Here is a 24,180-nt window from a genome sequence, read left to right on the forward strand (position 1 = left end):
TCTCCCTCTTTTTTTTCCGACACCGCAGCAAGAAGTTGCGTGCACTTAATCAATACGCCACCCATATTCTGCATTTCCATGTGTTGGGAAGAGTTTCTTGCACTTGCAATGGAAGTCATTTGGCTGCGACTCTCGTCCGAATGGTGCGAAAATTCAGAGAGGCGCATCGACACCTAGTAAGACACCCGCGCACACATGCTGAAACGCCAAGAAAAACAGCCACACACATTGTTTTTCTCCTTCGGCAAACGCAATCCAATCCAATTCACTTGCGTTACAATTAATTATTCAATACACTTCGGGCATTAGGAGTCCATTTTGGCGCATTTTTAATTGACTCTGCGATAACGTGACTACGAATTTATGGGCTCGCGGTTTTTTTTTTCTTGCCAATTCCTTCGCCTTGTTTCCCATTATGAGTGCACACAAAATTGCGCAAAAGTGCTCAAAAAGTGTACAAAACAGCCGCCACACCCCCTTTCAATTGGGAAACTCGGTAAATACGCATGTTTACACTAACATGTATCAAACGCATATTTCCTTATCACATTTATTTTCTTCATTTGCTCAACAGCAATCGCTGTCTTCCTTCCGATTCAACCAGATGTTCCTGACACTCGATCTAAAGTCAATTTCACGGGTTATTAAGTAATATTCTAGAATACATTTGTTTGGACTCGCAAATCCGGCATTTGTGATTGATTTCATTGGCGTTGAAAGAAAAACAGATAAGAAACAAACAATCTTCAAATCAAATTGTACTTTTGCCGTTGTTATTCAAGCAATTGTCCGAAATATGCAATTTGAACCTTCCTCAAAATGCTTTCAATCTTTCATTTTCTAACATTAGTAATTAAAAATTCTTAATTTGCATAATTTTTCCATTTGCATAGCAAGTGCAGACGTACATAATTGTATTTTGTGCTTGTTACCAGATCAGCAAACATAAAAATATTCGCTGATTTCTCTACTTTTACCCAACTCCCAATCGGATTGCACATAAGTAATTGTAATATTGGATTGCTCTAATCGTTTTGTAATTATTATTATACTTTATTAAGTCATAGCGAGATAATAACACTCAATTGGGGAAAAAACATTGATTTTCAGGGATTGATATTCAATAATTACCTCACAAAATAGTGCAAAATAGTTTGATGTTCTACTGAAATATTTTCAGGTATTTTCTCTGAATTGAAGTTTCTTACTTTTTATATTTCTTTGTGATAAATTTCTAATTTTCCAAGTGCGAATTTGTGCACACAATTAACGGATGAGTGTCTGAAGAACAATACAATGTTGTCACTTCATAATTAACTCGAAATGTCTTGTAATTGAGATGTATTTGTGAGACTTCTAGTGCAGAGAGACAACAATTGCTTCGGAAGTTCATAATCTCAAGTTGAAGAGTTTAATTAACCAGGAAGGAAAGCACAAAAAAGAAAATTTGCTGCAATCTGTAGAATTTTAAAGAGGTATTTTTGAGTAAAATGCAAGAAGAATTTTGCAAAAATTCCACCATTTGATCATGAATAAGTTGACCTTTCACAAAACGAATACATTTTTGCGAATTAAAACCCCGTATCATAGCTGATATTATGGGCATTTGAGGAGATATATCTAATTGGAAAACAGTTTGCAAGTAGTTTTGTAAATTGCGCAATAATAAGGAAAACTAATGAGCCCTATAAGGAGGCAGTTTGAAAAGAAAAATTTGTACTCACTAATTATTATAATACTTTTTTCCTCAATAAGAGCTTCAAAACCTACAAAAAATTATGTAGGTGAAAACATAACGATAAAATCATATATAGTTATGCTGGTAAGGAAGTTGTGTGTCTTCTGCGGACTATCGTATGGAAACCATCGAAAAAGGCGGAAATTGATGAGGTGAATGGATGAAATTTTATTGCATTTCTCTCTGATTTTCCATTTTGATATTGCACATTTACAGAAATTTCCTTCTCACTTCAACACACTTTTCCTCATGAATGCATTTCTGCCATTCTGTACTTTATTTTTTAGCTATTTTTTGCGTTGTTCACGTGATCACGCCCAAGACACCAATCAATGCGGGTAATTGACCATTTCCCAGGCACCAACACACGACGATCCACAGCCAAAGGCACATTTTTAAAGTCTTCGAAGTTCCTGCGCTGTGCTCATTCTTGGGTCTGCATTCATCGCTGTCGGAGTCTCTGGAGACCTGCAAAGTGATCACAAATCATTCGGAGGATTTGGCAGAAGAAGAAGCATAAGTAAGAGTTTTGCAACTTGATTCCTTTTACCTTGTCGGAAGGAGAGCGTGAGACATATTTGGCTTAATGTCCACTGTTGAGTATCTCTCAGACAGTTGAACTGGCGCAATTGTCGTGGAAGTGTTAACTGGAGTCCATCGGGTGGGAAACATCTTCGTGAGAATGGGTTTCTGTCCCAGCGTCTCACCCTTGGCGGTGTTCATCGTCTGGAAGATTGGATGGACTCTTGAGTAATTCGTCCCCGCCATGTGGCCGGACATCTTCATGATCTTCACGGGCTTCTTGGGGGCGCGATCAATCAACGTGGCGTTCCCTGAGACACTTGGCCTCATCGTGGTGTGCCTCGTGAAGGACGTTGCACGATAAGACGCCCTGAATTTGTGGCCTCCCTCATCCACATCCTCATAAACAGGTTTCACATTCTCATCGCGCGGCCGAGAATTGTCGGTGGAATTTCTCGCGAGATAATGACGGTGATTTTTATGGATCTGATCCTCATAAAATACTCCACGGCTGGCATTTGTGATCGACGGGGTGCGAGGAATGTCACGCTCGTAAAAATCCTTCAGTCTCTCATCATCCGCGCCCGGCCAATGCCATCGATCTTGATTTGTGCCTCGAAATCCTCCCAGTGGGATGTCCATCGTCTTCCTGGGGGGACTCAACACGGGCACGGGGAGGAATCGGGGCGAGATGGGTGGATAGAGAATCTGTCCAGGCACGGGTTCTTGCGATCTGTACGGCTGTGCGTACTTTCGCACCTTCTTGAGAATCTCCTCCTGATCGCGAGACACTTTGACAGACTCCCAGCCATTCTGCTGGAATCTCGGAAACTCCTTGTGCTGCACACTGAAGGAGAATTGAGGCTCCTTCTGTGACTTATGGCGGAGATTGACGTAGTGATTAGGAAGATGAGATCCTCCTTGATCATGTCTAATAATGGCGATGGGAATAAACTTTGTGCCATCGCCAATCGATTTCGCAGATTCTATCAAAGGGATAATCGTGAAATGCTTCTGATAGCCATCAATTGATGCCATTCTGCTGGAATCCATGTCGATTCTGTCGTAAATTGGACGCGGGCGTCGTCTGTGAAGACATCTTCGACGACGTCTTCGAGGTCTTCGTCGTCGTTTCGGCGGGAAAATGTGAATCACATTCGCGTATCGCCTCTCAGGATAAACACCCACTGCACTCTCAACAATTCCTCCATCCTTCGCCACGAGATACTTAGAGGATTCCTGAGCGAAGGCACAGGGAATTAATATCACAATAAGAGCTAAAGTAGCGAAAAGAAGACTCTTCTGCATCGTCGCGGTGACAGCAGAGCTCAGCACTGGATTAAATGGAGTGATTGACGCTCTCGGAGGTTTTATACGACCAAGAAAGCACCAAGAATAGGACCATTGTCCGAATTATCCAATTTACTTTCCGGTTCAGTCGCTTTTGCATAATCGTCGACCTTACGGCGTTTGCCATCAGTGGCCAAGTTCAAGCTGTGCGAATTGTGTGTGCTCAAGAGAATGAAAGTTTACGTAATAGTTTTTCTCGCTCTCTTCTGTGGTCTAAGAAATATTCATTGCTCCGATGGGAGAAACAAAATCATGCCAGAATTTGTCAGATTCAACTGCATTCCACGTGATGTTGTTGACTTCCTTTTCCACCCAAAAAAGGCTCTGTGAGCAGAAGGAGATGCAAGAAAACAAAGAGGAGGGAATTTATCTTGGGGCAGGATCACCAAAGAAGATAAATTGAATGAGTTTTTATTGCATTCCCGCATGAGGAGAAAAAATCTTTTTGATTTGTTTGCCTGAGATTTTTCGGGGGGGCGCGTTTTGTTTGAAGGGGTCAGCGAGAGAGCCTATTTAATATTCCGACAGGTAATTGATTTCCCCAATGGAGGCCCCGTTAGAAGCACCCTCGTACGCTGTTATATGGATTAATGGGCCGATTTAAGTTATTATTGATGGTTCTTGTTCCTCCGCTCGCCGCGCCGCCGCGAAGGAGATAAGAGTGAGGAAAATCGTGATAATAGGAATTACCTCATATGTTGTGACTCTCGATGCCTTGTAGATCAGCGTGATGGGCAGAGCGGAGTCTGAGTGATGAGGCAGGGGCTAAAGAGTTTGATGGTGTGACCATGAATGAGTGTTTTTTCCTCTCTCTCTCTCTTGGCTCTCCTGTCCGATGGGATTATGTGAAACAAGAAATTGACGATGGGATACCAAGACATGGGACACGTCACGATAATTACAATATAATGTTCTCTCACGGCTTCAAAGACACACATTTTTTCTGTCATCGTCTTTCTGTCTTAATTCCCCGTCTCGCGCGGGAGCTCAGGGACTCCACCATATCATCCAGGAAAGGGTACTAATTTATTCAAATGGTGGCCGGAAAGAAATTCCAGAGGACCCAAAAGAGGATTTCTCCTTCGCGGCAGGAGACTTTAAGTCATTCACCCCATGGAATCACAGCCATTCGAGGAAATCCAGAGACATTTTGCGCTGAAAGATCCAACATTTCCAGGTGGCTTTTTGGCGCGATTCATTCATCTCTCCTCTGTGCGTGGCACGGTCATTACAAAATGCCACAAGAAGTACACTGGGAAAAGAGGAGCAGAAGAACAAGAAGTGTGCTCGGAGAAAAGTGGACTGGGTCACAAACAATACCCCCGAAACGGCGCACTATTAACCCAATTCATCTGCCCAGAAAGTTGTCTGTTTGACTTTTGTAATCCACACACGACGGCCGGCGGATTGTATTTCCTCTGGGGCGGAGTGAAGAAAGGAAGCCACATGGAAATTTGTCCATCTCACCCGAACTGGCGTGTTTATATTGAATCAATGCGTGTAATTGCATTCAAATAAACTCATCTCCTCCATCGGACAAGCGCACCAAGAAGTCAATTCATCGTGACCTCAGGAGAGTGTCGGTAAATTACACGTCTCACTTCTTTGCCCTCGGGGTGCGTAAATAAATGTTTACAGTGCGTTTTATTGGCGCTTTTATTTCTATACAGAGAGTCGTTAAAATTTAGCGATTTATAAGAAACTCTGGAGCGAACTCATTGAGCGGAAGAAGAGCAATTTGTCGCTACTGTGGGAGTAAAAGTAAAAGTTGCCACTGTTGTTTCATCTCAAGATCAAGTTAAAGATATGATGTAATGATTACTTATAGATTCATTCAATGTTAAATGTATTTGACTTGAACTCTTAAAACACCCCGTGAGGATAAATAAAGCACTTTCTTGCGATTTGGTGTGAAAATACATGAAATTAGAGCAGATGTTTCACAGCATTTCTACTTTTGTGAATAAATTCAAGTCCACACCGTCAGAATCTCTCCTTCTTGTGGTCGTTGTCGGGTGGGTGCAATTAAGTGTGAATTTGATGACTCGAGACAATAATCCGATCCACGAAGGTAGAGATGCAAGCGCGGTGTAATTTAACACCGACGATCTTGGTGTGAGCGAGACGCTGATGGGAAAGGGCTCAAGGGAGGGCAGATGGAACGAAATGGTCAGAAACCTGTTGCCTTAATTGATTTCCCATATCGCTGTGAAGTTGAGCGCCGCGATCATCCCAAAGGATTGCGTGAGAACCCGAAGCGGTGGGGAGAGAAGCTATAAAAAGAGTCTCATCATCCGGGACCATTTCACAATTGCCGTGGATTCTCAAGTGTGTGTTCGGACGAGTGTGCTCAGTGTGTCCTCCTGAGGATTTGGGATACCATCGCGTGTGTGAGAGAGAGAGAGAAGGATCGGGAGTGTGCAAAATGCTGGAAGTTCAGTCTTGTGTGGTGAGTGGGATCGCGAGGCGTTGCCAGGAAAAGAGTGTGCTTCTCAATAGAAATCTTATGCCTTCGCAGGTGTTGCTCAGCCTCTTTGTGTCGTGCCATGGATTCTGGTGGAGTTCACAGACTCAGTGAGTGCCAAGCGGGAGAGTGCTAAGCGGCTGGGCAAACATTTCTCTCTCTTGTCTTCCAGGGAGCCCACACTGAAGCAGTATCCTGTCGGCTACTTCCGCACCTACACATACCACCCCTTCACCCTCTCGGCGCCGCCCTTCCCGTCCAGCTACCAGGCCACGCCGCAGAGACTGTCGCCCGCCATCGGCTACTACCAGGCCAAGCAGTTCCCCAGCTCGCCGCCCGTCGTCCAGCCCAGTCAGCCCCAGCCGCAGCCGCCGCAGGACTTCCCGCCGGCACCGCTGCCCACCAACACCCCGCCGCCGCCCCAGCCGCAGCAGCAGCCGCTCATCTCGCGGCCCAACCCGTACAACAACCAGGACGGCTTCACCTACCAGTACGCGCCGCCGCCGGCGCCCTACAGCGTGCAACAGGTGCAGTTCGTCCCCTGCATGTGCCCAGTGACCGTGAGCATGGGAGCGGAACTGCCCGCCGAGAAGCGGTCGGACGAAATGAACGCCACGGACGCGGCGTCCGAACAGACGCCCGCGGACGCCAAGCTGTAGCGCTGCTCTTCTCTCCCCGCTTCCTTCAGACGCAAAACTACCTCGAGTGCAAGACTGGAATAGCAAGGAAAATTCTGTACAATTTCACCTGAAATAAACGGATTTTATTTTTACAAAAATACCCGCCATGCGTTTTTCTTTCTGTCCCTTTTATCCTGAGCTACAGATCAAGGACGGAAAATATAAGAATCAATTTGAAATGCAAATCAATCGAGAAGAATTTAAAACACTTTCTCTGATAGCAGAGAAATGGCCTAAAAATCGACGGGTGCCTCGAGAACTACCTAAAGTCCAAAATCGTAATTTTTCAGCAGAACGAATTCATAATTTAGCATAATTATTGCTGTGAAATTAACCAAATTTACCTCAAAACACCTTCCAAACGATCATTAGAATGCTAATTTTACTCTGTAATATTTATTGTGTAAATTTTTATGTTGATTCTATTGGAAATGATTCAAAATTTTGGCTGAAATATCACTAAATTAATAGATAAACTGTAAATATTACTTTTCAAAGACCATTTTCAATAATCTTCGAGTACATTTAATTCAAAAAAGTTCTAAAAAATAAACTTTTCATACTCAATAATGATAATTCATTCAGAGTCTAAGAACATTTGAGAAAAATACTTAAATCTAGAATTAATGTGTTTATCAAAGAGATCTTTTATGTTTTTGGCTGCAGTTTGAGAAAGTTTTCTTAGAGAAAAATACGGTGTAAACGATAAATAGTCGACTTTTTTCAATTAACAACAATTAAAAATTAAAATCTTAACTTACTTACTTAAATACATAAGACGTAAACTATGAAAATTCGTCTTTTCATAGTCTTCTGTTCACTCGTCGATTAAAATATATTAAGCTAGGAGGAATATTAAGCTGAAGCTTGAATCGTTGGATTAGAAGACGAAAATCCACTCAAGAGAGTCATAAAAGTTCTCACAAGTATTCGCTATCAGCGCGAACCGATAGGAAGATCAGATTCCCAAATTATATGCATTACTTCAGCGATCATTTGATCTATTCCCATGAGAGAAATGCGTCACGTGTCTCTCTGTGGAGGCGAAGAAGCTGCCCAGAATCCCAATAAATCGCTCCCATTTGTCTACAGCGAGACTCTTTCACTGCCGCTTCCTCCGCGAGTGTCACTGTGATTGGAATAAATTGGGAATGAATGGAAATCACCTGCAATTTGTGGGAGAATTTCTCTGGCAGATGCATTCAATTTTCCCCTATAACTGTTTATTTATTTTTCACGCTATCACTTTGTCCACTTGGCGTCTTCGTGCGTTCCACACAGCGACTAATGGGCCGCCCAGGAGAAACGGGTTTGACGCTGGATCGCTTCTTGTGGCTTCTTGAGAAGTTCTGAGGGTGAAATAAATCATTCCACCAATAAACTTTGAATCTCTCTAGCGTTGTTCTCTCTCTCTCTCGACTTCTTGGCCACAACTTCCAAATTGGACAAATTAATCACACTTGCGCCTCTCTTGCAGTTGAATTTTACACGCCCGCCAAAGTGGCAGGAAATACTAAATTGTTTTATTTGCCTCACCTTCCTCGAGAAACATCCTAAGAAAGTGCGCATAACACGATGATTTCTTACCTGATTACCAATTGTTGGCGCGCTGTTTTCTTTCCCTTCGCACTCTTTTTCATCCAAATACTCTCTGGGCAATAAAATATAAAAGTGAAATGAATTTTCCATGATCTTGTTTCCTAATAAGTTGCACTTGCTCGCGAATTAATACCAAATTAATTCAAAATGTGCATTGAAATTACAAATGAGTGGATTTATTTAACACAAAATTACTCACCGTGAAATTTGTAAATTTCGCAATGCAATCATAAAAGAGAATTCCTCACAAGATAAGATTTGTTTTACACCTACGCAAAATTGCATTTTTCCGAGAAATGGACGATGAAGTGTCCAGAAAACATGTGAGAAAATCCAATTAAATGTTCTCAATTTTCCCTTTCAATCCTGACAAAAGGCCACAATCTGACGAACAAATCAATCAACGCCCACACAACTCGTATCGACACTCAATGCTTCTTGTTAAGCATTCAAGATGAGACCAAGAAAAAAATGTTTCCTCATCCAAAAAGACGTGTTTTTTTTTCCTCGAACTTCACACAGCGCTTGATTTATAAGCTTTCGTGGTCTTTGAACTGGTCAGAAAGAAAGTATCACATATTTTATCGACAAAACACTTTTTTATTCTTTTCTGTAATTCCTCAGGCTGAAAGTAAAAGTTTTCACGCATTTTGCCTCAAGAGTTCTTTTTTTTCTTCTTCTTCTTCACCATTTCTTTTTTCTCTTCACATTCTTTCTCTCTCTGTTTTTTTCTTCTCTCTCTCTCTCTCTTCATCCTCACAAATCTATAAAGCCCATCGAGAATATCTCGTTTGTTACATAAATCAAATGTTATCAAATCATTAAGCAAGAAATTCAATATAATAATTCTTTCTCACACGTCAAAATTATACTTTTTATATCAATCCAGAACTTTTCTTCTCACACGTGTGAATTCAATTGTCTGAACAAAAATCATATATTTCCTTAAATCAGCAAGCTTTCTTTCTTTCTCTCTTCGTAGGGAATAAAAACCTCTTTAGCGTCTCACTTTTGCTTAAGATCCTATTAGCAATATAAATGACAATGAATATAGACACTAACAAGTAAACATGAACTAAATTATGGCTTTTGAGAGATAAAACTCCTCTATATCAATATACACGATCTCTTACGAGTTAAAATAAAACTTTATACACTTTTTTCCTACCAATTAATAGTTGCAAGACAAATCCACGAAATGCGCGGAAATTCTCAGTAAACCCGTTATTTTTTCACATCCTCAGCACAATCGCATCACTCCTCCCAGTGTCCTTAAGAATCCTTCCATTTTTACAACAACGAAAAAATAAACATATGTGTTTGTGTGTTTGGAGAATAATCATAAAGAAAATATGGTAATATAACTTATGTACAAACTCTCACGCATGATGAAGCAAGAAATAAAGCCATTAGCAAAGTCACCTCCGCATCTTCGCGCATTGCAGGATATAATCTCAAATGGTTGCCAGGACATTGCAAAAGAGCCTCTGTGACGCGCCCCCCCAACAAAAGCTTGTAAAGCCAAAGGCTCTCAATATTTGCGATTCTCATCTCTATACACCGCCACCATGTTGTCCACAAAACCCACGGCAAGTCTCAGGCGATGCGGATGGAAAGCCAGGCACGATGTCTGTCCAATTTTGGACGCCATGAAACCCTCGTGACTGCGAATTGTGCCCAGATTCCTCCCGTCCAAGCCGTACGTGTTGATCGAGTGACTGCCACTGGAGGAAGACAGAGAATTTCGGTTGCAAAATACATCAAAATGGTGCACTTGAGGGTAACATCTCGGTATTTAAGGGGCCAAAAAGATGTCTTATCATCAAAATACAGGACGTTTTGCCATTTTCCTGATGCCCTAGATTCATATTTTCTCATAAAATCTGTTCCTCCTGATATTTAAAAGGATTAGAGGGACATTAGGAAGCAATTTCTAATGAATCTTAGAAGAAAACATGACAGAATTCGCCCAAAACAACTCAACAATTGATTGAAAATTCTATTCGCGATCTTATCCGCGACATTTTTCAACTTGCTTGCTGGGATAAGAGATCCTTCTTGTAATTTCACTGATTAAATGTCCTTTCTTGCGCCATCGAAAAATCTCACGCCCAAAACCTGATATTCACTTAATCAAATTTTGATATAAAACACCTTTAAAGTCCAGATAAAATATAAAAATCAACAGGACATTTATCCTGAAGACACTCTGGATACATTTAAATCTCAATTAGAACCCAAAACATGTTCAAATGGCAAGAATTCAAGGTGGTCCTATTTGAGTTGGACGATTGATTACTGCTTTGATTCAGTTTTGATACCATAAAAGGATTAAGGATTAGGCCGATTGTCTTCAAACTTGGCATGGTAATTACTTATTAATGAGGGAAGATTGGTGGAAAAATTCAGACCTCTAGCTTTACATGAAAACTCGCGGCAATCATACTCACCATGCCACAATGTCGCCCATCGAGTGGATGGAAATTGCAGTGACATTCGAACCCGTTGACCAATTGTGCACAGATCCTTTCTGTCTAATATCATAGCACCGAATATTCCCTTGAGAGCTGCAAAAGAGACTCCGCTTTAGTACATCTGTCTTCACAATAATTGCACAAGAGACTCACCATCCGGAAATGAGAAATTCGCAGTCATCCCTGAGACAGACACTCAGGATCGGCGCTGTGTGCTCCATGTAGGTCATGAATCGCGAATCGTGCGGTGAGCATCTCTTGTCAAACAACCTCACACTGCCATCGGCACATCCGGCAGCGATAATCCCATTCGGGGCACTCGAGATCGTGTGCACAGCCGAATCCGCGTCCGTGGGCATGTCCCACAGCTTCAGCTCCCTCTCCGTGTCCCACAGGCGCAGCACCTTGAAGTCTCCGCCCGCCACCAGCGTGTGGAAGTTCTGCTGCCACGACGTCACGAGACCCACGCCACCAGCAGTCCTGGAATGCTGCACACCGCTCTCCACCAGGAGAGCCCTCCATGCACTCACGAGCCGCGGCTCCTCAACCTCGCCCTCGGGCGGACGCCACAATCTCACACACCCATCCTCATATCCCACCAGCACTAGTGACCGATCGTGCGCATTGATGAACTCCAAACTCGTGGCACGAGCGTACCGCGGCTGTGTCGCCACGCCGCCAACCGTCGGCTGTTTCTGCACCTCCGGCACGTATGAGTTCACCGCCTGCGTGTGCCAGTCGTGGATCGTGATGCGATCCCTGTACGCCACGGCGATCTGCGGTTCGTATGGATGGAACTTGACAATCTTAGGCGTATGCTGCGTCCTTCCCACCCACATCTGCGTCTCCAATCGCAGAAACGGCACGCGGCGCTGCTGCTCGCGCGCCTCGTGGCGCAACTTCACGTTGCGCTTAAATCGTCGCACGCGCTCAAGATATTCCGGCGCGTCGCGATCGTGCATCGCTTCATCATCCTCAGTCACATCCGCCCCAAGGCCTGTCCTTCGCGTGGGCCGCGAGAATTGACTCACAGCCCATGCGATGTAGTCCGTCGTGACAATTGGGATGTACGGACGATCCTCCTGGAAGCACATGAAATTGAGTCACTCTTTCGGAAGCAATAAACTTTCACCTCAACTCACCTGTGAACTCGTTGATTCTCCATCCTCGGAAATCCTATTCTGCAGCGCTCGACCGTTGCTGTGGCTCCGAGCGTGACTCGCCGGCGTTCTCAGGCCAGATCGGGAGTCTGGTGAGGCTGTTGGCGGTGTCCCCTGAGCCGATTGTCCGGCACCAGTCGACAGGTACTGAGTAGCATTTGGTGTGGCGATGCCATTCGGTAGCTGCCGCGGCGACGAGCCATCCAGATAGTTGACACGCGTATTGGGACTCGGCGGCAGGCTGTAGCTGAACTTCTCCGATGTCGCCTCCTTGGCCTCAATCTCCACCACAGCATTGTTGCGCACAAAGTCCATCACCTTCTGCGCCATCGTTGCCACCGTGGGATAAGGATCGCGTGCCAGTTGCGTGAAGCTCTGCCACAACTTCATGTAGATCGAGCCAAAGCCCACAAGACTAATTGTGCCGGAGGCGGCATAGTTAGTCATGGAGGACACACCCATTGACATGATGCTACTGGAGCTGGACACGCGCTTCATGTTCACATTGCGCTCCAGACTGTGCGTCTGGTTGTGCAGCGACGTCGATGGCTCCTGCAGGAAGACGCTTGTGAACTGCTTCTGGAACAGCAACACCATCCATTGCAGCGCTGCCACGAGTTCCATCCTCACCAGCGGTGACATATCATTGCCCACAGTGGACAGCAGCGTCATGGCGATGGAGCGATCGATGTTGTTGGCATGATCGGATCTCTTCTTCACCGAACTGATGAACGTTCCGAGTGCAAACACTGCCGCCGTGCGGACTTCCGGCACAGGATCTTGCAGCAGCGGCAGCAGCTTCTCATGCGCCAAATCACGCACACCCGACCACCGAGCCTTGTCATAGTCCTGCCACAATTGCCCTAGGCAAATTGCCAGCCACTGTCGCAGCATCCAGTTTGAGTCGCAGATCTGCAGAAGGCAAATTGACACGAGTGAACCTTGAAGAGCGAAGTTCTGACCCTGAGGATAATTGTGCACAATGCACGCGAGCACGAACGCCGACTGCGTACGATATTCTGCTGATATTGTTGAATCCTGAAGCACAGACAGGAAGTACTTGTGGCCCTGATCACGCACCAAGTCCACTTGGCAAGTCTGCAAAGGAACCCCAAAAAGAAAATTCAATTCACAATTCACCCCTCAGTAATCAAAATAATGAGATTTTCCTCACGAAGAGATCATTACACACGTTATTTCCATACACACACCGCACAAGTATATTAATTTGCATGCCGCGAGAGACACGCAAACGAAATATATCTTTGCGAAACAGAACAAAAAAAATCTCTCTTCTCTCTCTCTCTCTTTACACGATCGCGCCAAGTTCTTCGCACCTCTTCTCATTGGAATTTCAAATGATCCCAATTTGTATCACTCCACATTCCGATAAATCACTTCATTTGCACTCTTGCTAATCGATTCTCTTTGCACTTCTCTCTCTCTCTCTCTCACAGCAAAACACTCGCTCGTGTGAAATGCCAGCGCGCGAGGCGGCAAAAAAGGCCTTCGGAATGTGAATGAGAAAATGCCATTGACTTACACTGTCCACAGCGAGGATTTTCGTCCAGATGAACACAAGCAGTGGCCTCAGCTCCTTGGCTGAGCTCTGGAGGAGCTTGAGGACGTACGGGAAGATTCCGACGCTGAGGGCGAGGTTGACGGCCCACGGGCCCAAGTCCAGGAAGCGTCCCAGCAGCTCTAAGGCACGCAATCGGTGTACCTGCGACAGCAGCACCTGCAGCACAATCGGCAATTGCTCGGGCGGATTGCGCTCCTCTGAGCCACGATCCAGCCACACTTGGAACGCCGTCAGCTGCTCCTCGAAGAACGGCGAGTGTTGGAACGACTCACCGTGCTTCAGGATGTCCGGTAGCTGTGACAGCGCCAAGTCCAGCGCCAGATCCCACGCCGCCCACATCGGATGGCGGAAGCCCTGCGGCAGTGGCGGATTGGAAATCGGCGTGCAGTCATAGGAGCGCAAGATGCGCTCCGCCAACAGAAAATTGCGAAAGAGGCTCGCCACGAGTAGATCCTGCCGGAAGAGCTTCTGGAACAGGTCGCGAGGCAGGGTGTTCCACGCGATGGTGTCGGTGATGGCAGTGAAGATCCAGTTCAGCTCGCCCAGCATCGTGCGGCGGTCATTGAGCTGGCCGGGGATCTTCTCGATGAGATCGTAGCTCACGTGCGGCACGAGCTTCGACGTGGGCTGCAGGGTGAACCACTTGAGGGCCACCTTGATCGGCGTGGTGAGGCAGGCGGTGAAGAGATCGGCCGGCAGCTGAGGATTCATCGGCAGTATCTGATTAGCCGCGCACGCGGCCAGCTGGATGCAGTTCTTGTACGACGGCGTCTGCAGCGGCGGCGAGTTGCGAATGCCCGCCGCCTGCGCCTGCATCTGCTCCATCTCGCGCTCGTGCTGCTCGGCGAATGTGTTGAAGGAGTTGACAATGATGCCGGCATTCGAGCAGTCGTACACGTAGATAGACGGAGCGCCCATCCACGTCTGCAGATCGTAGATGGACAGCGGGATGTACTGCGTGTACGTGCGATTGAACACCCAAATCTCCCCATTCACCGTCGGCCGCGGCACACCGTGGCCGTTGTAGTGGAACAGCACGCGCTCCTCCTTGGCATTCTTCCTCAGCGACGTGCACAGCTTCTTCACGTCCTCCACAGTCGGATCGAGCGACTGCTTGTAGCGCGCGCGCGGCTGCCACCGCTCGTACTGCTTCTGCAGATTCAATCCGATCATCTCGAGCGCCTTCTGCGGACTCATCGACGACGGATCGATCCAGCACTCGAGGCGCGAGCACGGCTGAATCTTGATGACATCCGGTGGATCCACTCCCACGTTCAGGCACAGCACCAGAGCCACGCTCACTGTCTTCATCTGGAAGGCGAAGCAAGAGACAAACTGTAAGATTTCTCTTAATGCTAAGAGACCGGATGCAGTTAGGACGTAAAAGGCCTCATTTTTATGCTTTTCGATGAACTTTCTGCTATTTCACAAGTCAAAATCATCAAATTTTCAAGCCCAAAAGCAATTTCAAAGGTTTTATAAGAGAAATTAGCTTAATTTGGTATTTGTCCAGACTAAACTATAAGAGACTCTTTGCAGAAACAGTTTTCTATTGACTCAAAAATTGCCAAAATTCACTTCCGGCCGGAGAATTCCTGCCTGAAGATGATAAAAGGCGCTAAAAACTACCCAAATCCTCAAGATCACCCAAGAGGAATCACAAACTCATCAAGAAAGTTCCCTAAATTCCCAATTCCGGAAGAGGAAATGTCCTGTTCTTCCCACAAATCCCACCCTACAGATCCTCCTCAGCTCCCTGCACACCCTGGAGCACCCCTCTGCCCACACTCACCCGCTCCTTCATCCGCCAGCTCTGGGTGATGCACTCGACGCCTTGGATGGCTTGCGTGTGACGTTTTTTGCAGAAGCAAAGCGGCAAATTTGCGTCGTAGTTCTCATCCTTGGCCTCGCTGTCCTCCCCCACGTACTTCTCCACTAAATCACTCATCTCGGCGCCTGATTCCCTGCCCAATGATCACCGCGGCTTGCTTGACAATGTCCCAGTGTGCCACTGTAAAATCCTCCGAGATTTTTTGCCTGCGAAAAAAGGCGTTTTTCGGGGGTGAAAATGTCAGTAGGTGAAAAATTTTGCCATGTGATTGCCATTGATAAGGCATTTTTGCCACCTTTCTCAACCCCAAACTCACCTCTCACCCTCTCATTGTCTCCTACGCGCGGCGGGATGTTACCTCCAATCACTTTTACGCACAATTATGAACTTTTCCAGTGGGAAAATCGAGAAAATTTGCACAACACACGGAGCAAAAATGCCACAATCACTTTTCAATGCACCTCGCGTGGCGCTGCGATCGCAACGGAGATTGTTGTGACACTTGCCTTCCCCGCCAGCTGTCTCCCTCACTCTCGCACATGTTGGCAAAATGTGAGCGAGATGGCGCGAGTCTTCGTTGAATTTAATCTATGACGTCACCGATCAGTGGAGTGTCAGTCCAAAGTTTCCTGCCTCTTATCGTGCTTTCTGGTCAGTTTTTCGCAGCATTTGTGCGCATTTTTGCACCCGCTGTCGCTAGGGCGGTGCCGCGGACAGCACCGGAGCCACTCACCATGGCGCTCAATGGCTTCCTGGAGTTCTTCCAGAAGGGCAAGGTGAGGACGAATGATTTGCGCCACCCACAATCAATATGACTTTGTTTACCTTTCGCCTCGCTATTTTCTCTCTGCTTTCCGTGCGCGCGGGAACATCTGGTGACCGTGAAAACTGTGTGCGGAGCAGACTTTCAGGCCGAAGAAGAGATTCACACAGGGAACCATCAGATATTCGCTGCACAAGCAGGCGCAGGCGAGTCTCAGTTCGGGCATCAATTTGAGGTTAGAGTTGAGCTGAGGCGCAATTGTGGGCAGGAATTGAGTCTTTCCCTTGCAGACAAGTCGTGCGATTGCCGCAGGGCGAGAACATGAACGACTGGCTGGCCGTTCACGTGGTGGACTTCTTCAATCGCATCAATCTCATCTACGGCACCGTGTCGGAGTTCTGCACGGTGAACTCGTGCGCCACGATGTCTGGCGGGCCGCGATATGAGTACCTGTGGGCGGATGGGGTGCAGTACAGGAAGCCCACCGCCCTGCCGGCGCCCCGGTACATCGAGCTGCTGATGGACTGGGTGGAGTGCCAGATCAACAATGAGAATCTCTTCCCCGTGTCCACGGACGTGCCCTTTCCGCGCTCCTTCGCCACACTCTGTCGCAAGATCCTCACGCGCCTCTTCCGCGTCTTCGTGCACGTGTACATCCACCACTTCGACCGCATCGTGAGCATAGGCGCCGAGGCGCACGTGAACACGTGCTACAAGCACTTCTACTACTTCGTGCAGGAGTTCGAGCTGGTGTCGCCCAAGGAGCTGGAGCCGCTGGCCGAGATGACGGTGCGCGTGTGCAGGGACACGTAATGCGGAATGCCAAATGCCATTGTTGTTGGTTTAAGTTTAATCTCCCTCTTCTCACCTTCCGGCACGCACTCACAAACTCTCTTGTCGCGAGATGAAGTGCAATTAGCGCCCGGATTCTGGGCATGAGAGCTTTGGGCGTGCGTCCAGTGCTGAAGTGTCGCAAGTCAGTGAGATTTGTCAGCTTTTTTTGCATCACAATCGACTGGAAAATGTCTCTTAATGGAATTCGGAATGAATTTATTTCTAGAATATTAGGCTTAAGATGAAATTGTAGCGCCTAGAAAAGCATTGGCCTCCTGCTTTTGTACTAAAAGAGCTACATTACTTGAGGAAAATGAGGGTTTAAGGAAGAAAAATTGAGCCAAAAAGTAACCAAAGTGACTAAAGAACGTCTTAAAAGGAGGATTAGTGTGATTCTGATAGCGGAATCTTCTAGGAATTCACATTATTTGTTAGTAACTAAAATTGATACTCTTTCCTTCGGTCGATTGTGGAAATCAAACGAATTTATTACTTCACGCGGACTGTTTAATAATGCATTTTCCAGTATTTGAGAGTTACCTTTGTTCCATCTAATCATATCTTCAGTATTATTACAAATTGCGACACTTTAGACGGAGACGCGCGAGCTCACTTTTAGTAGGAAATATATTCAAGAGAAAAAGGCCAGTGAAAGAGTCCAAGATTGCGATCTTCGATGGAATATACTTAAATGTTGTGAAGCGTCTCAATTATTTAATAGCACTATTTATTGAGTGGTTGTATTGGTAAATCTCACGTAACACTGTCACGATCGTAATCAGAAGCTAGTCTCTGTCTGTCTGTTAAGGAAAGGGAAAGAAGCCCAAAATGCTGGTGGATCGCAATCTTGTGGCGTGTGGAAAACAAGGCAAATTGTGCACTCAATCAAACCGCGCTCATTTATTTGTCACCGTGAATTGCTCTGGCTCCAGAATCCGCGGAGGAAGACATCCTCCTCTTCCTCACCTTCTTTTTGTATCTGTAAGCTGGGTTGGATGTGGAATAAATGCGTTGTGGCTCAATCGAAGTTGAATCTGCGCATGCCGTCGAAGCGGAAGCCGTAAGCGGCGGCGTTCTTCGTGTCAATGAGCGCTGGATTGCGATACTTGAAGAAGCTCCCGTGGCCGTGTGGCGGACGCGACGAGCCATTGGGGATGCCGTTCATCTCGCGTGGGTAGAAGGCCTCGAAGGTGCCCTCGGGCGGCAGCACGGAGCCGATCTCCTTGTCCGTGGGATCGTAGGCCAGCGCCAGGCGATGGCAGAGCGTCAGCAGGAGACACAGCGTGCACACACGTAGCATTTTCGCGTTCTCGGGCGAAACTGCGCGCGATTTGACACCTGAGGAGCAACTTTCACTCTCCGCGGCCGCCCTGGTGGGGCGGACACCTGACGTCAGGCACTTCCAACGCCAGATTCGCGCCTCGAGGGCCCAATTTGGGCCTCTCTTTCCAGCGGAATTCCTTCATTTGACCGCTGAATTCAAGCCTGAGAACCTCTTCTATTGCTCCTTATCATTGATAAGATCGTCGAGAGTGAAGTTTAAATCATTCTTCTCAAGGTAAGTCTAGATTTGGTTAGAGAAAATGGGTGAAAAAAGCTCTAATTTAACAGAAAAACACAGCAAAATCATAGAAAGAAATCAAATCAAGTAGAAAAATTGATCATTTACCCTTAAAAATCACTATATTTTGATACATTAAAATGGAAATTATACAATACACTTAATTAAATAATCTCTCTGTGAAATAAAACTGGAGATTTTTTTTTTGTTAAACTAACTCTTATCAGACAAATTGGATGAAAATATTTGGGATAAAATCGATAAAATAACTCACAAAAGAGTTTCTTTTTCTTTTCTCAACTTTGGTCAAATGTTGAAGATAAATTTTTATATTAATTAAAATCTATTTTTTTTATCTAAAAATTACAATTTCTACAATTCCTCTGATATTTCATCTTAAAAATCTTTACTTGGTTTTCCAATCTTCAACACTTGACCAGCAAAATGTTTGTGTGTTTAAAATTAAAGTAGAGAATTTTATTTGTGAGGAAAACTGATAAATTGAAAGCTTTGCATCACTTGTTGATTCACCGCAATTGATTCTCGCCAAAATGTAAGAATTCTCATCAATGTTGCACAATTTATTTCTCAATCTCCTTTCCGTTTTAATGCTTTTCTATATAATTTTTATCCACCAAAAAGAAAACTGTCAATTCAACTCGTCTCAAGTTTTTGTCCTTTAATTCACAATTACAATGAAATTTCCCAGAAAAGTCAACATTTTTTCTTCACTTAAGTAGCAAAATATTGCTCACGCACGCGCGCCACTCACGCGGAATTTCCATTTGTTTTTTCTATGTATAATAAATTGTCATTCGTGAGATTGAGTTTGTGTTTTTTTCTTCTCTCTCTAAATGTGAAGAGTTTTCGCAGAATGAACTTGCCTGGACTTCAGTTGTCGCTGTCGGGAATCTTGCGGGCTGTTTTCCTCATGCTCATGATGCGCTTGAAGGCCCGACGATCAGCCTTGCGTCTCTTGCCAGCCTTCGTGGTCTTCCTGAGCGTGTCCTCGTCGCTGGACTCCTCCTTCCGGACAGGGCGCTTCTTGCGATAGCTCGTGAAGTGCTTTTTCTTCCGCGTCTTCGACGTCACCATGAACTCCTCGTGACTCGACTCGTCCAGCGACGAGGAGTTTGACGACGTGCTGGTGGACATTGTGTGCTTCCGCTTCTTCAGCGCCGCCACGCGATTGTCACACGAGGAGCTCGAGTCTGACGACGACTCCTCCGTGGACGAGTCCGAAGACGCCGATGACGAGGAGGACAGTCTGTGCGTGCGCGCCTTTCTCAGTCGCCGGCGCGACGTGGATGGTTTCGCGCGCGCGCCCAGCAGACTCTCGCTGCTGCCCTCGTCCTGCAGCACAATGCCCGAGGGCTTCACCTCCTCGCCCTCCGAGTCGTCCGTGTGACAGATGCGCGCCTGGGCCGTGTGAAACGCCCGGATGCGCAGCTTCGGGATCAGCGGCATCGTCGTGAGCGGCGTCTGGGTGGACGACGAGGCCACCGGGTTGTCCCCCGACGGTCCCTGCTGAGGCTCCGCCGCCGCCGTGGGCTTCGGCGACGTCCGCGTCTCATCCACGAACACCACATCGCTGTCAGACTCTGAGTTGAGGCTCACCAGCTCGGGCGTTCGCAGGTGAGGCGGCTTCAGCTCCAGCACGAACTGGCAATCGTCGCTGTCCGACGCGGACGTGGAGCTGATCTCGATGTTCCTGCCCAACTGGAAGATCACCGAGTTGCGCGCCGCGGCCTGGCTGCTGCTCTGCGGCAGAATCGGCGGCGGCGCCACATCCTCGGGCGGCACCATCATCCGGACGCTGTCGTCCTCGAAGGGCGCACTGAGTCGCAGGGGAATGTTGTGCGGCCGCCGGGACTCGGAGCTGGTCGCCCCGTTGCGCCCGACGTAGCGCACGTGGTTGTCGTAGCCGATGAGATCGTAGGGCGCCTGGGCGAAGTTGTACAGCTCGTGGATGAAGTGATCCGTGTTCTCGCCGAAGATGTGGCGTATTCGACTGCGGAATCCCGGCGATGTGATGTCGTGCAGCGTGAGGAGGACGAGGATCTGTGACACCGCCGACGAGGCTTGCTCCTCCGTGCCCAGCAGGCTGCGCGACTCTCGCGATATGAATGGCATCAGGCGGTGGATCTGCGCCGGATTGTCTCTGTAGAACATGGCCGTGCACTCCCGGTAGCGCCCCGTGATGTCCGTGAGTGGCTCGGCGTACAGATGGTTGGCGTAGACGAGCTGCCGGAAGCGGTAGGGCTGCACGAATCTGTTCCCGGTGGGCGCGAAGAAGCGCTGGATGGCCTCATTCTCGGATGGACCCACCTGAAGAGTGGCACTGCGGGGGGAGAAGAACAATCGTCAGTCAACCTGTCACTCTTCCCGGGGGGGATAAATCGAGAGAGTCACCTGAATCTGAAGCGCGGCGGCTCGGAGAGCAGGAAGTCCAGGCGTTGCAGGATTGACTGCTGCGGGTGTACCAGGTGCTCATCGAACTGATCTATGCTGCGCACGTTGTGAATGATGGACTTGAAGGCCTGCTTGCAGAGCGGACACTCGGCTTTCACCTGAAATGAGCCAAAGAAAAAAGAGATGAGTTTCGTGGGGAAATTCCGTGTGTGCTTGACAGGAGCCATCTTGCCTTGCTCCACTCCAGGAGACACTTGAAGCAGAACTGGTGCAGGCAGGAGTCCGTGAAGCTCTTGTTGCGACACTGGCCAAGACAGATAGCGCAGTTTGGTGGCGGCGAAGCTGGTGTCTCCTCGGGTTCCTGGTCAGAGGCCTGTGGTGAGTTCAAGTCGTGGACATCATTTCTGTCCGGAGTCGGTGGCAGATCCAGGTGTTCGGGAGTGGATGGACACTCCACGCCCAGAGACGACGACATTTTCACACTCACTGCACACTTTTCACCAGCGGCAGTGGCTCAAAAGCTGCCTGAAGACTCACAGAAAACAAATTTCTTTCTCCAACTTTGACAACCATGAAGGACAGCTGTGGTGAATTAGCCTCTCCCAGAGAGTGAGAGCGAGAGAGCTCGCGAGTGAGAGTGGCTGTCATGCGGTGCTGCGAGGGAGAGCGAGAGAGCAGCCATGCTTTCTCCCTATCGCTCTCAGAGCGAGGCGAGAGAGAGAGAGAGTGGTGAGAATTGGGCTGTCAATATTCGCCACATTCGCCACTGGAAATCACAATAAACTTCCAGTGCCCAGAGAAGTAGACCTGCCACGTCGAAATCCCGATTTTCACCCCCAAATCTGCTGAAAATCCCCTTTCCGGCTGCACCAACATCATGGGAGTGACACACAGCGTCTCCGTGCCCGGTGGAGGCACCGAGGGATACCACGTATTGCGGGTAAAGCGGCTCTCATGCCGGACGAGTGACGTGTCTGACAGCTGTCCGGGAGACACAATTTCACAAACGGCTCTCCTTGCAGGTGCAAAGCAACTCGCCAGGTGAGCGAGCGGGTCTGGAGGCTTTCTTCGACTTTATCGTGGCCATCGGGAACACACGACTGGACCAGGATAATGACACACTCAAGGAGTTGCTGAAAGTGAACGCCGAGAAGGAGATCAAGATGATTGTGTACAGCAGCAAAACCCAGACAGTCCGGGAAGTCAGTATAACACCGAGCGCCAAGTGGGGCGGCACAGGACTGCTGGGCGTCAGTATAAGGTTTTGCTCCTTCGAGGGAGTCAACGAGAACGTTTGGCATATTTTAGTGAGTGCAGAGAATCTCGTCGGTTTTCCCTGGATTCGCTCTGATTGTGTATTTCTCCGCAGGAAGTGCATCCTTCATCCCCCGCGGAAGAGGCTGGTCTGCGGTCCTTCTCGGACTACATCATCGGCGCTGACTCGGTGCTGCACGAGAGTGAGGATCTGTTCACGCTGATTGAGTCCCACGAGGGACGTCCGTTGAAGATGTACGTGTACAACACAGAAGACGACGCGTGCCGGGAGGTTTCGATCAAGCCCAACACCAAGTGGGGCGGCGAGGGCAGTCTGGGATGTGGCATTGGCTACGGCTATCTGCACAGGATTCCCGTGCGGACGATGCCGGAGGAGCGAAAACCGCTCTTCCGCATGCCAATCGCCGTGGAGAGTGTTCCCGCGACGAATGTGACGACGCCTCCGCTCGTGGCCGCCGCGTTTCCCAGCTCGCCGGAGCCCACGATCCCCTTCGTGCCACCACTCACCAACACATTCCCCAACGTGAGTGGCACGACGAACGGGGAGACGCCGACGGCGGAAGTGACGTCAGTGAGCGTGCCGACGCCCGTGAATCCGGCCGTGAGCAGCCTGGGAGCGCCCACGGTGGCCACGAGCGCCATTCCCGGCGTGATCAACACGAGCCAGCTGTTCAGCGGCGTGGCCAGCACAGCGCCGGACCCGTTCGCGAGCGTGGCGCCGGTGCCGATGTACGCCACACAGCAGATACCGGCGCCGGCGCCCATTCACCACATCCCGGCCTTCAGCAGTACGGCGCCGCACTTCGCGCCCGCCTTCCCCCTCATGGACGCCCAGCCGCCGCTGCAGACGGTCTCCACGTATCCGCAAGTGGGCACGGCCCTCACGACGCCCATCGCACTGCCCGGCATGCCTCCCATCACTGTGAGCGCCACCATCCCGCCGCAGGCGCTGTTCCCCTCCTTCTCGGCCGCCGCGACGCCTCTCACGCCGCCCCAGAACTGAGCTGCGCCACGCCAGACGAACAACAGGGGCTCAGGAGGCTCCGCAACCCTCCTGCCGGTGGAATCAACGCAATTTTGAATTGTATTCAATGTGCAACACTAACGATGTATTAATTTTAGGCAGAGAATAAATATGGAGCATGAGAATCATGAAGACGGCCAGGCTTTCGGTGAAATCACTAGCAATTTATTCAGCCACCCGACGCGCGATCTCCGGCAATTGAGACGCACATTATGTACACGAGAACAGTGGGAAATTATGTAATAGTTCTCTAACTAGAAAAGCGCCTCTCTTCCGCCTTAGATGATGATCTCAGTGTCGCCCAGCTCCTCGTCCGAGGGCAGAGGGAAGTTGGCCGGATCGGCGTAGTCCTTATTCACGTACGGGAGGCCCAGAGCCTCGCGCCGCCGCACCTCCAGATACGCTTCCCGCTGCGCCCAGTCACGCATGCGATAGTCGGGCAAGTAGGCCATGTAGAAGCCGCCCCACACCAGACACAGCGTCACGCAGAAGAAGAAGCTGGCGCGCGTCTGGGTGCGATCGGCCTGCTCATCGTGGTGCTCGAATCCGTAGCTCTGCCAGTTCTTCTTCAGCTCCGCGTCCAACTTGCTGGTGTCATAGGGAGTCGTGGGTGAGATGGGAACGTGATCGCCCAGAGCAGTGCCCGTTTCCCTCTTCTTCTCCGACGTCGACAGCGCCCGCGTCAGCAGCGAGGCACTCTGTATTCTGTTCCGGAGCACCTTCAGGGCACTGAGACGCACCACAGCGGACATTTTCACGACTTTTCACTCGCTTTGTGCCAAAGAAAAACACACTTTTTCACATTGACAATTGACTTTCCAATGGAATTCAATGTGTGGGAAGTGATGTGAGTTTCTACCGCCAGGGCGCTGGTGTCGCTGCAGAGGCATTTTTCGAATCAGAGAATGTCA

The 24,180-nt window shown here is 48.2% G+C and overlaps 6 protein-coding genes across 6 annotated transcripts; 2 read left to right on the forward strand and 4 right to left on the reverse strand.

Moving 5' to 3' along the window:
• Positions 1-9,092: 9,092 nt before the first annotated feature.
• Positions 9,093-15,881, reverse strand: LOC132259880 (regulatory-associated protein of mTOR). The gene is made up of 7 exons (XM_059757689.1): positions 15,717-15,881; positions 15,362-15,606; positions 13,531-14,880; positions 11,970-13,085; positions 10,981-11,909; positions 10,804-10,920; positions 9,093-10,077 (listed from the first exon to the last, which is right to left on the reverse strand). The coding sequence occupies exons 2-7, from the start codon at positions 15,515-15,517 to the stop codon at positions 9,885-9,887; spliced, it is 3,861 nt and encodes a 1,286-aa protein (XP_059613672.1). The 5' UTR covers positions 15,518-15,606; positions 15,717-15,881; the 3' UTR covers positions 9,093-9,884.
• A 115-nt stretch (positions 15,882-15,996) lies between these two features.
• LOC132259520 (MOB kinase activator-like 3) lies at positions 15,997-18,019 on the forward strand. The gene is made up of 3 exons (XM_059757187.1): positions 15,997-16,176; positions 16,304-16,398; positions 16,454-18,019. The coding sequence occupies exons 1-3, from the start codon at positions 16,135-16,137 to the stop codon at positions 16,974-16,976; spliced, it is 660 nt and encodes a 219-aa protein (XP_059613170.1). The 5' UTR covers positions 15,997-16,134; the 3' UTR covers positions 16,977-18,019.
• On the reverse strand, positions 18,010-18,479 carry LOC132259523 (uncharacterized). Its single transcript, XM_059757189.1, has one exon. The coding sequence runs from the start codon at positions 18,295-18,297 to the stop codon at positions 18,016-18,018; it is 282 nt and encodes a 93-aa protein (XP_059613172.1). The 5' UTR covers positions 18,298-18,479; the 3' UTR covers positions 18,010-18,015.
• A 57-nt stretch (positions 18,480-18,536) lies between these two features.
• LOC132259518 (E3 ubiquitin-protein ligase Topors) lies at positions 18,537-21,570 on the reverse strand. The gene is made up of 3 exons (XM_059757185.1): positions 21,203-21,570; positions 20,971-21,128; positions 18,537-20,899 (listed from the first exon to the last, which is right to left on the reverse strand). The coding sequence occupies exons 1-3, from the start codon at positions 21,443-21,445 to the stop codon at positions 19,450-19,452; spliced, it is 1,851 nt and encodes a 616-aa protein (XP_059613168.1). The 5' UTR covers positions 21,446-21,570; the 3' UTR covers positions 18,537-19,449.
• Positions 21,571-21,722: 152 nt separating this feature from the next.
• On the forward strand, positions 21,723-23,256 carry LOC132259519 (Golgi reassembly-stacking protein 2). The gene is made up of 3 exons (XM_059757186.1): positions 21,723-21,910; positions 21,993-22,277; positions 22,340-23,256. Exons 1-3 carry the CDS (start codon positions 21,848-21,850, stop codon positions 23,246-23,248), a joined length of 1,257 nt encoding a protein of 418 aa, XP_059613169.1. The 5' UTR covers positions 21,723-21,847; the 3' UTR covers positions 23,249-23,256.
• A 157-nt stretch (positions 23,257-23,413) lies between these two features.
• On the reverse strand, positions 23,414-24,092 carry LOC132259522 (NADH dehydrogenase [ubiquinone] 1 beta subcomplex subunit 11, mitochondrial). Its single transcript, XM_059757188.1, has one exon. It carries the CDS (start codon positions 24,019-24,021, stop codon positions 23,548-23,550), a length of 474 nt encoding a protein of 157 aa, XP_059613171.1. The 5' UTR covers positions 24,022-24,092; the 3' UTR covers positions 23,414-23,547.
• Between the last annotated feature and the right edge of the window lie 88 nt (positions 24,093-24,180).

The sequence above is a fragment of the Phlebotomus argentipes genome, unplaced genomic scaffold (genome assembly GCF_947086385.1).
Source record: "Phlebotomus argentipes unplaced genomic scaffold, Phlebotomus argentipes genome assembly scaffold_18, whole genome shotgun sequence".
Taxonomy (NCBI): Eukaryota; Metazoa; Arthropoda; class Insecta; order Diptera; family Psychodidae; genus Phlebotomus; species Phlebotomus argentipes.

Coding starts and splice junctions, on each gene's coding strand:
- LOC132259880 (XM_059757689.1), bottom strand. CDS start 15,517: ATGAGTGATTTAGTGGAGAAGTACGTGGGGGAGGACAGCGAGGCCAAG. Junction 14,881..15,361: donor GCTGGCGGATGAAGGAGCGG/GTGAGTGTGGGC, acceptor TTCGCCTTCCAG/ATGAAGACAGTGAGCGTGGC. Junction 11,910..11,969: donor GAGAATCAACGAGTTCACAG/GTGAGTTGAGGT, acceptor ATGTGCTTCCAG/GAGGATCGTCCGTACATCCC.
- LOC132259520 (XM_059757187.1), top strand. CDS start 16,135: ATGGCGCTCAATGGCTTCCTGGAGTTCTTCCAGAAGGGCAAG. Junction 16,177..16,303: donor AGTTCTTCCAGAAGGGCAAG/GTGAGGACGAAT, acceptor TGTGCGGAGCAG/ACTTTCAGGCCGAAGAAGAG. Junction 16,399..16,453: donor AGTTCGGGCATCAATTTGAG/GTTAGAGTTGAG, acceptor TTTCCCTTGCAG/ACAAGTCGTGCGATTGCCGC.
- LOC132259523 (XM_059757189.1), bottom strand. CDS start 18,297: ATGCTACGTGTGTGCACGCTGTGTCTCCTGCTGACGCTCTGCCATCGC.
- LOC132259518 (XM_059757185.1), bottom strand. CDS start 21,445: ATGTCGTCGTCTCTGGGCGTGGAGTGTCCATCCACTCCCGAACACCTG. Junction 21,129..21,202: donor GTCTCCTGGAGTGGAGCAAG/GCAAGATGGCTC, acceptor GGCTCATTTCAG/GTGAAAGCCGAGTGTCCGCT. Junction 20,900..20,970: donor CCGCCGCGCTTCAGATTCAG/GTGACTCTCTCG, acceptor CTCCCCCCGCAG/TGCCACTCTTCAGGTGGGTC.
- LOC132259519 (XM_059757186.1), top strand. CDS start 21,848: ATGGGAGTGACACACAGCGTCTCCGTGCCCGGTGGAGGCACCGAGGGA. Junction 21,911..21,992: donor AGGGATACCACGTATTGCGG/GTAAAGCGGCTC, acceptor CTCTCCTTGCAG/GTGCAAAGCAACTCGCCAGG. Junction 22,278..22,339: donor AGAACGTTTGGCATATTTTA/GTGAGTGCAGAG, acceptor ATTTCTCCGCAG/GAAGTGCATCCTTCATCCCC.
- LOC132259522 (XM_059757188.1), bottom strand. CDS start 24,021: ATGTCCGCTGTGGTGCGTCTCAGTGCCCTGAAGGTGCTCCGGAACAGA.